Below are 15,779 nucleotides of genomic sequence, written 5' to 3'. Positions count from 1 at the left end.
TTTGTATCATATCATATAAAAAACAGATATTCTACATCTTTCTGATCTAAAAAGATGGAAAGGGTTTGACAATTAAATATATAGGTGAAGATGAGTTTTTGCCTTAGAGAAAATTTCAATGTGATCTACACTACCTCCTCTGAAAATCTTCTTGTTCCTATGTAACCACAGTTTTCCTACAACTGCTATCCACATGCCATCCCAAATCTGATTAACACTTTCCTTGACACCACTCATCCTGAAGCTTTTAAAATGATTTTTTGGCTCCCTATGGCACAAATGAAGACTTGATCTTGGATTACAACTAAAATGCGCAGTGTAAGTTTTTCATACTCAGATTGGTGTCTTGAGCCTTTGATCTCTATGAGATCAGTTAATGTTTCTAGAAGATAGTTGTGTCTGCTTGTAGGTTTTTCAGTTTTGTTAAAAGCTTAGAAGATTATATCCTCATACAGATCTTTTGTATAAGGGTTGAGATATTCCTGAAATACCTCTTATTTATTCATTCGTTTTTTGCCTAAAAAAAATGAGTTTTTGCCTCAGCAGAGCAGGTCTCAAATTGTCAAGAAAGTAACCACAACTAATGAATCGCAATACAACTACCACAACCCCACGATTCTGCTCTTTTATACTGATAATTTTTTCTCATTTTCTTACAGTTGTATCACTCCAACATGGCCTTGGCAGCATCAATTAGTATTGATCTTAACTCAGCTGTAGCACGACCAAGTACTGTGTACCCTTCTTTGTCCTCCACATCCACATCGGCTCCATGTCTTATCAGAAGGAGAGCTACCTGTAAAACATCGACATCAAAAAGATTTATAACATAAGAATTAATGTATGATGCTCAATTATAGGACATCAACAACAAAACTGTCATCAAAACATATTCCTCATCATTCATACAATGTACTCCATATAACTAAGTACCAGATAGCTTCTTAACTAGTTTAGTCAAACATAGCCAACATCTAACAAGACAACTACTAGCCACAATTTCCTTTTAAAGTGCCAAAAGCAGCAGTGTGTTAGACTCTTGACTAGAAAATGTTCGGGTATCAACCCTCATTCTTTATTGCTGAACTTTACATAAAACCAGTAAATGATTCAATAGTAGCATAGTAAACCATTTGCCATTGCAACTAACCAACTTTTATATTTAATATAACATAAAAATAAGATGCAAAATGTAAGAATCAAATATGTATGAGCCCTTTTGTTTTTAATAAAAGAACCAAAAATGATTTATTTTATGAAAATTCCCCTCTATGCAGAATGCATGCATTCGTTATACTTACAAAGCCAAACCCTTACCATTATTTTTAAAATTAAAAATAGAAGGTAGTGATTAGTGAGACGGGATGAAAGAATAAGAAACGGTATCAGGAACTAGCAAAGTACAATTAGTATTACACAGCTCAAGCTTGACATTAAATGCTTCAATGTTGTAGACCAGGCACACTACAAGCAAGGCCCAAACATAATTTTAATTTGAAATGAGTAGGGTGAAGTAATTGTTAAAAGTGCATCAAATAAAGAGAAAATACTTCACGATTATGTTATGATTTCTTAACAATCAACATAGCCTCCTCCTCCAAAAATTCACTTGTAAATAAACTAATTAAGCCATTGGATTAACAGAAAACAAATGAATGAATGAAGAAGTCACATCCGTTGCTTTATTACATAGGTAGACATGAATTATGCAAACAAAAACATTAAGCATGATTAAAAGGAGGTAGGAACTATATTTGTACTGCAAAATACATAGGTTTGTCATCTAAAATAAATATATACATATTTCTTAGTAAAATTGTTCAGATGGTTCAATATGTACCTTTGCTATTAGAGAGTACACACGTATGCATGCACACACATAAAATAAGCATACCTCTTTGTTATAGCAAATCACAGCATTCATCAGAGGAGTTTGACCAGTTCTATCAATAGTGTCAACCTCTGCTCCTTCTTCAATCAAAAGTTCACACAGATCAGATTTACCAGTGCTAGCTGCCCGGTGCAATGGAGTGCTGCCAATCTGATTAAGTACAAGACATACACTAAATTAGTATACTTGTTATCTTTAACAACGCGATTATGAAGAAAAGGAATACAGTGAAACTAGTGTTACAAACCCATCAAATGTTTCCATGCTACAACCTTATCCTTTATATTAATCTTGGCATCATGGGAGATGAGGATTTCAGCAATCTTCAACCAACCTTTGCTGGCTGCATAGTGTAAAGCAGTGCGACCCCCATCATTTTTCAGGTTAACATCAGCTCCTACCAAACATGGAGAAGAAGAACATTTGAGACAATTGATGAATCTTTAGCAAATGAAATTTTGGTCTGGAAAGGTATACAGGAGCTACATTTTATTACTATACTTGTGATTCTTCATGATCAATTCCACAATTTACAAAATACAAAAAGCGCAGAGTAGTAGCCTACATATTCAATCAATGATGTAGAAAATGAAAATTAATAGAAAACCACAATTGACACTTGAAAGCGCCCAACAAACTGTTACCACCATTTTCAATCACAAGCTACATAAATTTAGAAGCTTCCCAACACTATTCCACAATCTGAACAGAGCAAAAAGATGGGCACAACGGGCAGTCAAAGGCTGGAGCACAATGAAGATGGAGAAAGATGCACCTCAAGTCATCAACTCTACTATAAAATACTAAGAAATTGAAATCAAACATCAGAAAAACCCCATAAAGAAGATGATTATAAATAGACAATTATAAACAAATAAATAGAACCAGTTCTAAGGGTTTTAAATCATGGCTACCCTCACAATTATGGTTTCCTCACAATCATTGATACTGTGGAAGACTTCTGACAAATGCAACCAATGCAACTGAACTTGCAATTGCGGACTGTTTTCCTAAAACCATCAACATCTTTCTTAATATCAAGTCTCACTACAATTGAGTTCAGATATCTTAAAAAGTTAACTCTAAGCCTAACTCAACCCTACAAAACTAACTTAGGTTTGTAATCATCTATCTATTTATTATTTGGTCATATCTCCTGATGATGTGAGATTTCTAACACATCTTCCTTTAAGGGCATTAGGAGTGGGAATAGAGGAAGGACAAATATTGGATGACACACCCAATAAACTTTGCTAAAATAGACACAAACAAGCACTAATATCATGCTAAGAAAGAGAAACTTAGGTCTACCTCAATCTTAAAAAACCAAACCTCAATCTTAAAAAACCAAGTTAGTAAGATGAGATTTCCAGTCACTTATATATTATTTTTTAGTCATATCTTTGCATGATGTGGGATCTCCAACAAAATCAACCATCATTCTTGGTAAACGGACACTAAATACTTATCCACCCAGCTTACACTTCAATTCTGAAGGGGGAAATGATGCTGATTGAGATCAGTAATAAATAATAATGATAATTAAGTAAAAGGCAATGTGTAGAGTTAACTTTAATTAAAAAAATTCTTTTGACCTTTGCTCAATAGAGTCTCCACTATCTCCAAATTCCCAATGCTGGCGGCGGAGTGAAGGGGCGCCCACCCTTCCTCATCGGCACTATTCACCACACTAGCAGACCCGTCACAAGATGACAGTATCTTCACCACCTAAACAAATTCATTCCAATTCAAAACAGTTATGATTTCACTAACTAAAAACCCTAATTTCAAAGAGTGGTGACAAATGCACAATGAATGTATTTTTTCAACAATTGAAGGAAAAGCAAAGACACCTTTTTGAAAAGGGGCCAAAAGGGTACCTGGGAGTGGCCGAAAGAGGTGGCAACGTGGAGAAGGGAGCGAGCATCTTCGTTTCTGAGAGAGAGCGCTTTGGAGAGGGTTTCAGCGGAGAGTGCTTGGAACGTTGCTGCGTCACCTTCTTCAGCTGCTTTGAACAAGTCCTTCTCTTTCACGTTGTGTTGCTTCTTCTCGCTGTCCACTTCCATCTCCATCGTTTTCTTCTCTCTGATTTTCACCCTACTAATCAGATAAATGGGTTTCTTGTGTCTCTTGGACCCAATCTTTGCTGCAAAGCAAGAGCAAAATAGCAGAGAATGTAATGTCAAACTTCTAATGCATATGGGATTCTAGGGAGAATGTTTTTTTTTTGGAGAGGAGGTATGAAACCCGTGAAAAGATCATAAATAACGTAAGATTTCCACAAGTAGCAAACAAACAATAAAAAAAGTAATAACAAACTAAATCAATATATATATATGGAGTGAAAGATTTTAAATTTTATATCATGATAAGTCTTGTCAATCTCTTAAAATTATAACATAGTATATGAAATAGTAACAAAAATGTTTTAACAATAATAACTTTTTGAAAAATTCTCAATACCACAAAATATTATAGAAATATTTAAAATAAAAAATAAAAATATAATACATTTAAGAAAAAAATAAAAGGAGATCAATAAGATTATTTGATATGAATCCAAATAGAAATGAAAGTAAAATTGGGAATTTAGGGTTACGGAATAAATTCAAAACAGTAATAATAGAAACCTGGATAAAGGAAGGCGCCACAAACAAAGTTTGATAAGCCTAAGGATGATCGCCACAAGAATTGGTGGATTCTTGATAAGATCGCAAGATGCAGGGAAAAACCCTAGCAAATAAACACTCTCTCTAAAATTGTCAAAATATTCGCTTTTTCATTATGATTTTCAACAGTGTATAAATACTGTTCCGTCCGGTTGACCTGGGATGTCTTCGTGCGCGACCTCAACCGTCAGCTAGGGACTCCTTCCCATTGGTTACCTGTGGATTCCTGCAAAGAAGGACAAAAGGGCGCCCTAGCGGCCATTTGCACTCCGACGCTCAAGTCAGCCAGCAAGAAACACCAAAAACTATGCACCTCCGTGTTGGAGCACCGCGTATGGCACTCTGAAGGTGGTAAAAAGGAAACTGTGTCTGGTGTATATTTTCTCCTTCTGGCCAAAGTCCTTCCCTAGTCCCTTGTCCAAAACCTCAAGGCTCGAGCAAGCAACTAGAGTGTTTCTAGAAAATTAGCCAAAAGTTCCAACCCTGTTTCCAACATTCTCGGCGCTATTTAAACTGCCCAAGCATTTAAAGCGCCTTAAAGCGCTTTTAATCATAAAACGTAACGCACTTGATTAACGCGTCTAATTAGAAAACGTAGCGCATTTAAGACGTTGAAACGCTTGGGAGCCTTTATAGTACCTTAAAGGCTCGAAACAGAAACTATATTGAATGACTTTAATTACCTGGTACCTGACTAAGTGGTGTTTCTATTCTGACCTGGCTGTCGTACACGTGGAGGGCCTCACAGCGCCGTGACCCCATCTGGGGACGTTTCTGCCCATCTGGGGACGTTTCTACGTGTGAGTCCTCCTGCTTGGGAGTGCTACTGCGCAAGGGGTGACTTTTTGGGTGCCAACTCATGCCCCCAATCATCTAGTCACTCACTTTGAGAGCGTATCTGCCTTCCTCTCGTACCCTGCACCTGGCTGCCCTGGGCGTGACCCTCCCCTTGAGTCGTATCTGTCCCAAAGGCGTCTCTGAGGCGGCAGGGGTACTTCACGAGTCAGGCTGCCCTACCCTGGTGCTATAACTATGGCCTTGAAGCCACCTTTTCCTTCTCTTTATCACTGCCCCGGATCATCGGGACCTGAGGCCTTCCCACGGCGTCGCTCCCTCCATGGTCTTTCCTACCCATGGGTATCGGGGAACCACACTGTGATTGCCTTGCCTTAGCGATATTTGATCTTGGCGACGCCCTGGTTGGGTGACGCCTTCACCTAGGCGACGCCTTGCCTTGGCGACGCTTCCTCTTGGCGACGCTGGAACTTGGCGTCTCTTCACCTAGGCGACGCCTTGTGTTGACTTTGACTCCAGGCGTTGACTTTGACCTTGACTTTGTCAACGCCCGGATACGGGACGGTACAAATACAAATTGAGTTATAGGTCTTGAGTCGTTTGTAAGTAAATAAAATAAAAATACAATCCCTATATTTCAAGAAATGATCATTTGTCCCAGTGGTTAGGTTGATACTGTTGAACCAAGTGGTGTTCAAGCTTTGAAGAATCCAAATCCTTTGAAGGATGATGAAGCCTTTGTTGTGCTTGGTGTTTGATATGATTCCAATAGCTAGATATAAATGATTCTTTGCATCTTATGGAATCAACTTGAGTTGAAGAATGAATAGGCACTTTTAATAGAATTGGATCAATGTTCTATGTTTCAAGAACTCACCAAAACTTGTACCAAACACCAAACTCACATGGAAGATCCATTTCTTGCCAATTGAACCGATTAAAAGAGGTAAGAATACAAAAGCACCGATTAAAAAGCTTGTAAGCTGAAATGCACCGAACAAAATAAGAAGAAATGAAGAAGAACCAAACCAAAACTAGAATTAAGCTAAAGCACCGAATGAACTTGCAAAACAAGGAACCTAAGACATGTTTAAGCTTCGTATGAACATGGAAATGAAATGAAAAGATGGAGAAGAGAGGAACTTATGAGAATGAAGAGCTTGGTTGATGGTCACGCCACTTGAAGTGTGAAGGCTCCAAGATAAGTGAGCAATGCCGCCACTTGAGAGAACCAAGGCACTCAAGATGAGACAAGGAAGAGGAGAAGACAAGTTCTCACACACTCTATCACCAATTTGGGAGAGTTTTGCTATATCAATTTCTCAAATCTGAATTATGAAAGACCTAAGCCCTCCTTTTATAGGAGCAAGGGCCGGTCATTTACATAGCTTATTCCCTAAGCTACCCAAAAGGCTCCTAAGCTCACGCACCCCCTACTAAGCTCACTCCCAAGCTTCTAGAATTTCCTAAACTAAAGCCTAAAGATGCTTTTACAAAAGAGGTGTCCAATGTTTCCCTCTAAGCACCTTTTAATACACAAGAAACTATAAAAAGAGAAAACAATGCTCCACTATTTCCTAATTCCTTAAATTTGCTTCTTGTAAGCCTGTGAGGTGGGCTAATGACTCTTTGAGCGTCTTCAACTTGGGCCTCTACCTCCTCTTGTCCTTGATTGTTGGCTTCTATTTCTTCTTGATCTTGATCTCCATCATACTCCCCGAGTTAGGAGTTAGATCACTGATATTAAATGTATGACTACCAAGGTATGTATCAGGCATATCTAACTCATAAGCATTGTTATTAATCCTCTTTAGGACTTGGAAAGGTCCATCACCACGAGGCATTAGTTTGGACTTCCTTTGAGTAGGAAAACGATCTTTCCTCAAGTGAAGCCAAACCTAATCACCCTCATCAAATAACAATGCTTTTCTCCTTTTATTGGCAAGTTCGGCATACTTGCCAACCTTCTTCTCAATTTTCATCTTGATGTCTTTATGCAATGTTTTCACAAAAGAAGCCTTTTCATCCCCATCTTTGCACAAGACATCCTCAAGAATGGGAATAGGAAGAAGATCAAGAGGTGTTAAGGGATTAAACCCATAGACAACCTCAAAAGGAGAATGTGAGGTAGTAGAATTTACTACACGGTTATAAGAAAATTCAACATGGGGCAGTAAATTCTCCCACACTCTAGGATTCCCGGAAATAAAGCATCGCAACATTTGTCCCAAAGTTCTATTTACCACCTCGGTTTGACCATCGGTTTGTGGGTGACAAGTGGTAGAAAATAAAAGTTTAGTACCAAGCTTGCCCCACAAGGTCTTCCAAAAGTGACTCAAGAACTTGGAATCTCTATCGGACACAATAGTTCTAGGGATCCCATGCAAACGAACCACTTCTTGAAAGAAGAGGTTTGCAATATGACATGCATCATCCACTTTGTGGCAAGGAATAAAGTGAGCCATCTTTGAAAAACGATCCACTACCGCAAAAATGGAATCCTTTCCCTTTGATGTCTTGGGTAATCCTAAGATGAAATCCATAGATATGTCAACCCAAGGCATTGAAGGGATAGGGAGAGGAGTATATAAACCATGGGGATGCATTCTAGATTTAGCTTTGTGGCAAGCTATGCATTTATCACACAAACTATGAACATGTTTATGTATATTGTACCGTCCCGTATCCGGGCGTTGACTAAGTCAAGGTCAAAGTCAACGACTGGAGAGTCAAAGTCAACGCAAGGCGTCGCCTAGGTGGAGAGACGCCAAGTGCCAGCATCGCCAAGAGGAAGCGTCGCCAGGACAAGGCGTCGCCTAGGTGATGGCGTCGCCCAAACAGGGCGTCGCCAGATCAAACAGTGCTAAAGCAAGGCAATCACGGTGTGGTTCCCCGATACCCATGGGTAGGAAAGACCATGGAGGGAGCGACGCCGTGGGAAGGCCTCAGGTCCCGATAGCCCGGGGCAGTGATAAAGAGAAGGAAAAGGTGGCTTCAAGGCCATAGTAATAGTACCAGTGTAGGGCAGCCTGACTCGTGAAGTACTTCTGCCGCCCCCGAGACGCCTGTGGGACAGATACGACTCAAGAGGAAGGTCACGCCCAGGGTAGCCGGGTGCAGGGTACAAGAGGAAGGCAGATACGCTCTCAAAGTAAGTGACTAGATAATTGGGGGCATGAGTTGGCACCCAAAAAGTCACCCCTAGCGCAGTAGCACTCCCAGGCAGGAGGACTCACACGTAGAAACGTCCCCAGATGGGTAGAAACGCCCCCAGATGGGGTCACGGCGTCGTGAGGACCTCCACGTGTACGACAGCCAGGTCAGAATAGAAACACCCCTTAGTCAGGTGCCAGGTAATTAAGTCATTCAATACAGTTTCCGTTTCGAGCGTTCAGGTACTATAGTGGCTCCCAAGCGTTTCAACGTCTTAAATGCGCTACGTTATCTAATTAAACGTTTTAATGAGTGCTTTACGTTTGTGATTAAAAGCGCTTTAAGGCGCTTTAAATGCTTGGGTAGTTTAAATAGCGCGTAGAATGTTGGAAACGGGGTTCGAACTTTCTGCAAATTTACCAGAACTCTCTAGTTGCTTGCTCGTGCTTCAAGGTTACGAACAAGGGACTGGGGAATATTTTTGCCTGAGAGAGAGAACACAGACACACAATACACAGTTATTTCTTACCACCTTCAGAGTGCCATACGCGGTGCTCAGAGACGGAGGTGAACAGTTTTGGTGTTTCTTGTTGGCTGACTTGAGCGTCGGAGTGCAAACGGCCGCTAGGGCGCCTCTTTGTCCTTTTGTTTTTGCAGGAATCCACAGGTAATCAGTGGGAAGGAGTCCCTAGCTGACGGTTGAGGTCGCGCACGAAGACGTCCCGGTCAACCGGACGGAACATTTGGCGCCCACCATGGGGCAGATATAAAACATCACTCCCATCACAAGTTCGAGGAAATCTACTAAGTCGCAGTAACGTTGGAGGAGGTTGAAGTGACAATGGCCCCCACCAGACGAAGTACAGCACGCGCAGCCCCAGCAGAACTATCCATGCAACAGGTCCTGGAGATAATGAGGGGGCTGCAGCAGGACATGGCGGAGTCGAAAATGGAGCAGGAACGCATGCAGGCAGATCTCGATGCCACGCATGAGCGAAATGAAGAGCTCCACCGTGTAAATGAGGAGTTGCGCCAGGGCCTGAGAAATGATCGGAGGCGGCCTGGACATGACGAGATGGAGAACCATTCCCCACCAAGGGAGTTTTCCACCCCTTTCTCGCAGGAGATCCTAGATGCAGTAATCCCGAACACGTTCGCGGGGCCTAAGGTGATCTTCACCGGGATGGAGGACCCAGAGACGCACCTTGCTGCATTTCACACACAGATGGTCCTGGTAGGCGGTTCTGACGCTGCCAAGTGCAAGCTCTTTATGAGCACCCTGACCGGGATGGCTATGGACTGGTTCATCAGCCTTCCAGACGGTCATATCACATCCTTCCGCCAATTGTCGCGATTGTTCAGGGAACAATACTTAGCCAACAAGGCCCCGCCGCCGGTCTCTTACGATCTGTTTGATGTGAAGCAGTATCAAGGAGAGACCCTGAAGGAGTATATCAATCGCTTCGGGGCCCAGGTCGTGAAGGTTGGTACGACAGAGGAGCCTATGATCGTGTACGCATTTGTGAAAGGCGTATGCCCCGGTCCTTTTGGAGAATCCATCATCCGCAACCGCCCTAGGACTTTCGCCGAACTACGGCGTAGGGCGGTAGAACATATTGCTTCTGAAGGGGAGGTATGTGTGAAGCGCACCACCGTCGTGCCCTCACGTCCGAGGGGACCGGCGCGAGTTCAACCCGTCAGGGTCAATGAGACCACGACGGGAAGAAAGAAGCCAGAGGCGCGACGCCCCTACGAGGCCAGAAAGCCCCAGCCCCGGGGTCCAGCAGGAGGCGAGCGCCCGGCCAGAGAAAGAGCGAGACCGGCGAGGTACAACTTCGTAGTTGAGTTGAAGGATTTGATCGCCGTGCCTAACATAGCTGAGAGGCTGAGGCGACCGGCGAAGACCGACAAGGTGTTAGGGCCTCGTAAAGACTCTTGGTGCGAATTCCACGAGGCTTTCGGACACCACATTGATAATTGCCTGTCGTTGGGCTACCAGCTAGATGAGCTGGTGAGGACTGGGTTTTTGAAGGACTATGTCGCAGATCCCACAACGACCGCCACCTTGCCGCCGCCGGCGGAAGAACCAGCACACGAGATGCCTGTGCTTGGTGAGGTCCACACCATTGCTGGAGGTTTTTCCGGCGGGGGACCCACCGCCTCCCAGCGGAAGAAATACGCGAGGGGGGTAAATTCAATCGAAGAGAGGCTCTCGGGGGAGCCGTGGGAGTCGGATATCGTGTTCACGAGAAGAGACCTCCGAGATGTGGTACCCCACGACAACGACCCCGTTGTCATCTCAGTCGTCACAGCCGGAAGGAAGGTGCACAGAGTGCTTGTCGACCAAGGAAGTTCGGCAGACGTCATGTTTCTGTCGACCTTTAATAAGTTACGGTTGTCCCCCGATCTGTTGAGTCCCTACACGGGGTGCTTATATGGGTTTGGGGACAACCAGGTGGAAGTCCAGGGATACCTGGAGTTGAGGACTACGTTCACGGACGGAGAGGCCTCCCGTACCGAAAGCATCCGGTACCTGGTCGTGAACGCCAACTCCGCCTACAATATTTTGTTGGGCACGCCGGCGTTAAACCGTCTGAACGCGGTGTCCTCCACACGCCACATGAAGATGAAGCTGCCGGACCTCAATGGCCAGGTGATAGTCATCAGGTCAGACCAGGAGGAGGCAAGGAAATGCTATGAGAACAGCCTGAAAACGAAGAGAGGCGTGTTCATGGTGTATGAACGTCCGCCGAGCGCGGACACGACGATGACTGAGGCGACGCCCGCTGGGTTGACGCCTGAGGAGGCCATAGCGGAGAGGGCGATGCCCGAAGCAGATGCGCCTATGGAGGAAGGCCCTGACGACGCGGCGCCCGTGGAAGAGGCGGCGCCCGTCGAAGATGATAGCAGGGAACAGCCCGCGGCTAACGCCGTAGAAAGGGAGATTGGCGGCAAGGCTTTCAAGTTAGGAAGTTCGCTGAGCCCGGAAGAACAGGAAGGGGTGGCGGAAGTGATTTCACGCCACCTAGATGCCTTCGCATGGTCTGCCTCGGATATGCCAGGCATCGACCCCGATTTCCCGTGTCACCACCTCAGCATGGACGCCACGGTCCGCCCCGTGCATCAGAGGAGGAGAAAATTCAATGAGGAACGACAGCAGGTGGTGAGAGACGAAACGCAGAAGCTGCTGAGTGCTGGCCACATCAGGGAGATTCAATACCCTGAGTGGCTCGCCAACATCGTCTTGGTGAAAAGGGCAAACGGAAAGTGGAGGATGTGTGTTGACTTCACGGACCTGAACAAGGCATGCCCAAAGGACTCGTATCCGCTGCCCAGCATCGACGCCTTGGTAGACAGTGCGTCCGGCAGCAAGGTGCTGAGTTTCCTGGACGCCTTTTCAGGGTACAACCAAATCAAGATGCACCCAAGAGACGAGAGCAAGACTGCATTCATGACTGAGACATGCAGTTACTGCTATAAGGTGATGCCCTTTGGGCTGAAAAACGCGGGCGCCACGTACCAGAGGCTAATGGACAAGGTCCTGGCGCCAATGCTTGGGAGGAATGTGTACGCCTATGTAGATGACATGGTGGTGGCGTCGCAGAATAGGGCGCAGCACATGGCGAACCTGGAGGAGTTGTTCGTCACAATATCCAAGTACCGCCTCAAGTTAAACCCTGAGAAGTGTGTTTTCGGGGTAGAGGCTGGTAAGTTCTTGGGTTTTATGCTCACAGAGAGGGGGATAGAGGCGAACCCCGACAAATGCGCGGCGATTATCGCCATGCGGAGCCCGACGTCGGTAAAGGAGGTGCAACAGCTGACGGGGCGGATGGCGGCGCTCTCGAGGTTTGTTTCCGCCGGAGGAGAGAAGGGGCACCCATATTTCCAGTGCCTAAAGAGAAACAGTCGCTTTGCATGGACTGATGAATGCGAAGCGGCTTTCATTAAGCTGAAGGAGTACCTGGCGACGCCACCGGTCCTCTGCAAGCCGGTAGCGGGCGTGCCCCTCCGTTTGTATTTTACTGTAACGGAACGAGCCATCAGTTCTGTGTTAGTCCAAGAGCAGGACCAGAGTCAGAAGCCCATCTATTTTGTAAGCAAGGCATTACAGGGAGCTGAGACGAGGTACCAAGCGCTAGAGAAGGCGGCGCTGGCGGTAGTATTTTCTGCCAGGAGGCTCCGTCATTACTTCCACAGCTTTACGGTGGTGGTGATGACCAACCTCCCTATACAGAAAGTGCCGCAGGAGCCGGATGTGGCGGGAAGAATGGTGCGCTGGGCGGTGGAACTGTCAGAATTCGACATCCAATATGAGCCTAGAGGATCCATCAAAGGGCAGGTGTACGCAGATTTTATAGCGGAACTGTCGCCCGGAGGTGAGCAAGAGGTGGAGGTGAGTTCGCGGTGGCTGCTCTCGGTTGATGGCTCTTCCAACCAACAAGGGAGCGGTGCGGGAATAGTCTTGGAGGGACCCGACGGCATACTGATTGAGCAGGCCCTGCGCTTCGCCTTCAAGGCAAGTAACAATCAGACAGAATATGAAGCCCTGATAGCAGGAATGCTCCTGGCCAAGGAGATGGGCGCACAGAACCTCCTGGTGAAGAGCGACTCCCAGCTGATTACGGGGCAGGTGTCGGGTGAGTTCCAGGCGAAGGACCCACAGATGGCGGCGTATCTGAAATACGTCCAGTTGTTGAAGGGGGCATTCAACGCTCTTGAGCTGATACATGTCCCGAGGGAGCAGAATGCCAGAGCTGACCTGCTTGCAAAGCTGGCCAGCTCAGGCAAGGGGGGTAGACTGAGGCCAGTGATCCAGGAGACTCTCAAAGCTCCGTGTAGATTCGTGGAAGACAACAGGGTGGATGTCCTCCAGATTTATACATCAAGGGGAAGGCCGAGAAGTCATTGCTCTTTGACCCAAGATACGCAGAGGGCGCCCCGCATCAGCATGTACGCGGGTGTGCCTGAGGAAGAGCAGATGCAGGTATGCGTTCTGGCCAGGGGAGACACCTGGATGACGCCCTACAAGCGATACCTGGCGGATGGGGCTCTCCCAGTGGAGCCTGAAGAAGGTAAAAAAGTCAAAAGAAATGCCGCAAGATATACTTTGGTGGATGGGGTGCTGTTCAGGCACGGTTTCACTCACCCTATCCTAACATGCGTCAGTGGCGATGAGTGCACCAGGATAATGGCGGAACTACACGAAGGCATCTGCGGGAGCCACGTAGGGGGAAGATCCTTAGCCTCCAAGGTAATACGCGCAGGTTTCTTCTGGCCAACAGTGAAAGAGGACTGCGCACGGCACGCCCAGCGGTGTAAGCAATGCCAAAAGCACGCCGACTGACACAAGGCGCCGCCAGAAGAGTTGCGATCCATATACAGCCCGTGGCCTTTCCATACATGGGGAATCGACATCCTGGGCCCCTTCCCACTGGCGATCAGGCAGATGAAGTATTTGATCGTTGCCATCGAATACTTCACCAAATGGATAGAGGCAGAGCTCGTGGCACAAATCATAGCGCACAAAGTACAACACTTTGTGTGGAAGAACATTGTGTGCCGTTTTGGCGTACCTAGGCGGTTGATATCCGACAACGGAACCCAGTTCGCCAGTCAACAGTTGAGAAACCTATGTGCTGAGGTAGGCATTAAACAAGTGTTTGCATCAGTTGAGCACCCCCAGACTAATTGGCAGGTAGAATCGGCAAACAGAGTTCTGCTGAGGGGGTTAAAAAGAAGGTTAGAGAAAGCTAAAGGGGCGTGGGCGGAAGAGGTACCAAGGATCGTATGGGCATATCACACCACGCCCCAATCCTCTACTATGGAGACGCCTTTCAGTTTGGTTTACGGATCGGACGCGATGATCCCGGTAGAAATACATGAGAGCTCGCCACGTTTTCAAAACTTTGTGGCGGAGGAATCCAATGAAGAGAGGCGGGTAAACCTGGATCTGCTAGACGAGGCCAGGGAAGAAGCTAGAATAAAAGCTGAAGCGACGAAGAGAAGAGTAGAGCGACAATATAGCTCTAAGGTAAAGCCGCGACAGTTTCAGGTCGGCGACCGAGTGATGAGGAAAGCTCACCCATACGAGTTGGAGAATAAGTTGTCTCCTAAGTGGACCGGACCCTTCAGAGTTACTGAGGCTAAGGGCAACGGTTCGTACAACCTGGAGACTTTAGATGGAGGTCCTATCCCGCGCAGTTGGAATGCAGCCAACCTAAAATTTTATTTCAGTTGACTTATGTAAGCAGTTATGTAACAATTTAGTTGAAGGGGACGCTCTTTTTCCCTCTCGGGGGTTTTTTAATGAGGTCACCCTAATAAAAGGTAAAACCAATTTGAGAAAAGAAGTGCCTTGGTTTTTAGCCTGTATCTTTCTCCGTTTGAAGTAAGGTAAGGCGTCGCCAAGAGAAGGCGTCGCCAAGAAAGAAGGCGTCGCCAAGAAAGAAGGCGTCGTCAAGAAAGAAGGCGTCGCCTTGGTCAAGGCGTCGTCAAGAAAGAAGGCGTCGCCTGGATGGAGGCGGGCGCCGTTGATGAACAGGGCGAAGGAAAGCGCACAATATGCGAAATGTATGCAGAGTAAAGCGACGTTGCAAAAATCAATTGATATAGAAAAAGTTGGTGTTACAAGCAATGTTCAATACAATTGAAGTAGCCCAAAGGGGGCGAATATTACAACTCATGCAAGTCACAAAAGAGCCACTTCTCAGTGGTCATCAGAATCAGCATTGGAGGAAGGCAAAGCCCCTTTCCCAGCCCGCAGAGCTCGAGTAAGTCGTGTCCTCCTTTCTTGGTTTATTTGCGAACCTGCACCAAGGGAGATAAATGTGTCAGAGATACCATGAGGCAAGACATGCACGTACAGAAAACAACAAAGGCCGGAGTTTCTAGGGCAGCGACTCTTACCTATGTACTTTTCGAGAGTCCCAGCGTTGAACTCCAGGTTGATCAAAGTGGCAGAGTCAAAACCTCCCGCCTCAGCAAGAATCCGGCAAGCTATTTGATCACTTGGAGCCAGCTTCTTGAAGGGTTTGGTTTTGAGGGCCCTCGTCTCTCTCACCCAGTACAGCGGAAACCCATCCAGAGCGTCGGGAACAAGGTCAGTACGGCAGATCTTGAAGAACCGGCCTTTCCACCCGGAGAACGAGCTTTGGAAGGGTGTGAAGAGAACCCTCCCGGGTACATTACTGAGAGTTACCCAGAGGTTGTGTCTCTACCTCTTCACCTCAAAGAAGTGAAGAAAGAGGTCAACCGAGGGTGCACAACCCAGA

The 15,779-nt window shown here is 45.9% G+C and overlaps 1 protein-coding gene across 1 annotated transcript; it reads right to left on the bottom strand.

Moving 5' to 3' along the window:
- Positions 1–458: 458 nt before the first annotated feature.
- On the bottom strand, positions 459–4,173 carry LOC137810619 (uncharacterized). Its single transcript, XM_068611994.1, has 5 exons — positions 3,772–4,173; positions 3,487–3,619; positions 2,164–2,288; positions 1,895–2,041; positions 459–796 (listed from the first exon to the last, which is right to left on the bottom strand). The coding sequence occupies exons 1-5, from the start codon at positions 3,961–3,963 to the stop codon at positions 665–667; spliced, it is 729 nt and encodes a 242-aa protein (XP_068468095.1). The 5' UTR covers positions 3,964–4,173; the 3' UTR covers positions 459–664.
- Between the last annotated feature and the right edge of the window lie 11,606 nt (positions 4,174–15,779).

Source organism: Phaseolus vulgaris, chromosome 2 (genome assembly GCF_000499845.2).
Source record: "Phaseolus vulgaris cultivar G19833 chromosome 2, P. vulgaris v2.0, whole genome shotgun sequence".
Taxonomy (NCBI): domain Eukaryota; kingdom Viridiplantae; phylum Streptophyta; class Magnoliopsida; order Fabales; family Fabaceae; genus Phaseolus; species Phaseolus vulgaris.
The sequence above is the reverse complement of the archived record's forward strand: the minus strand, read 5'-3'. Positions and strand labels throughout refer to the sequence as shown.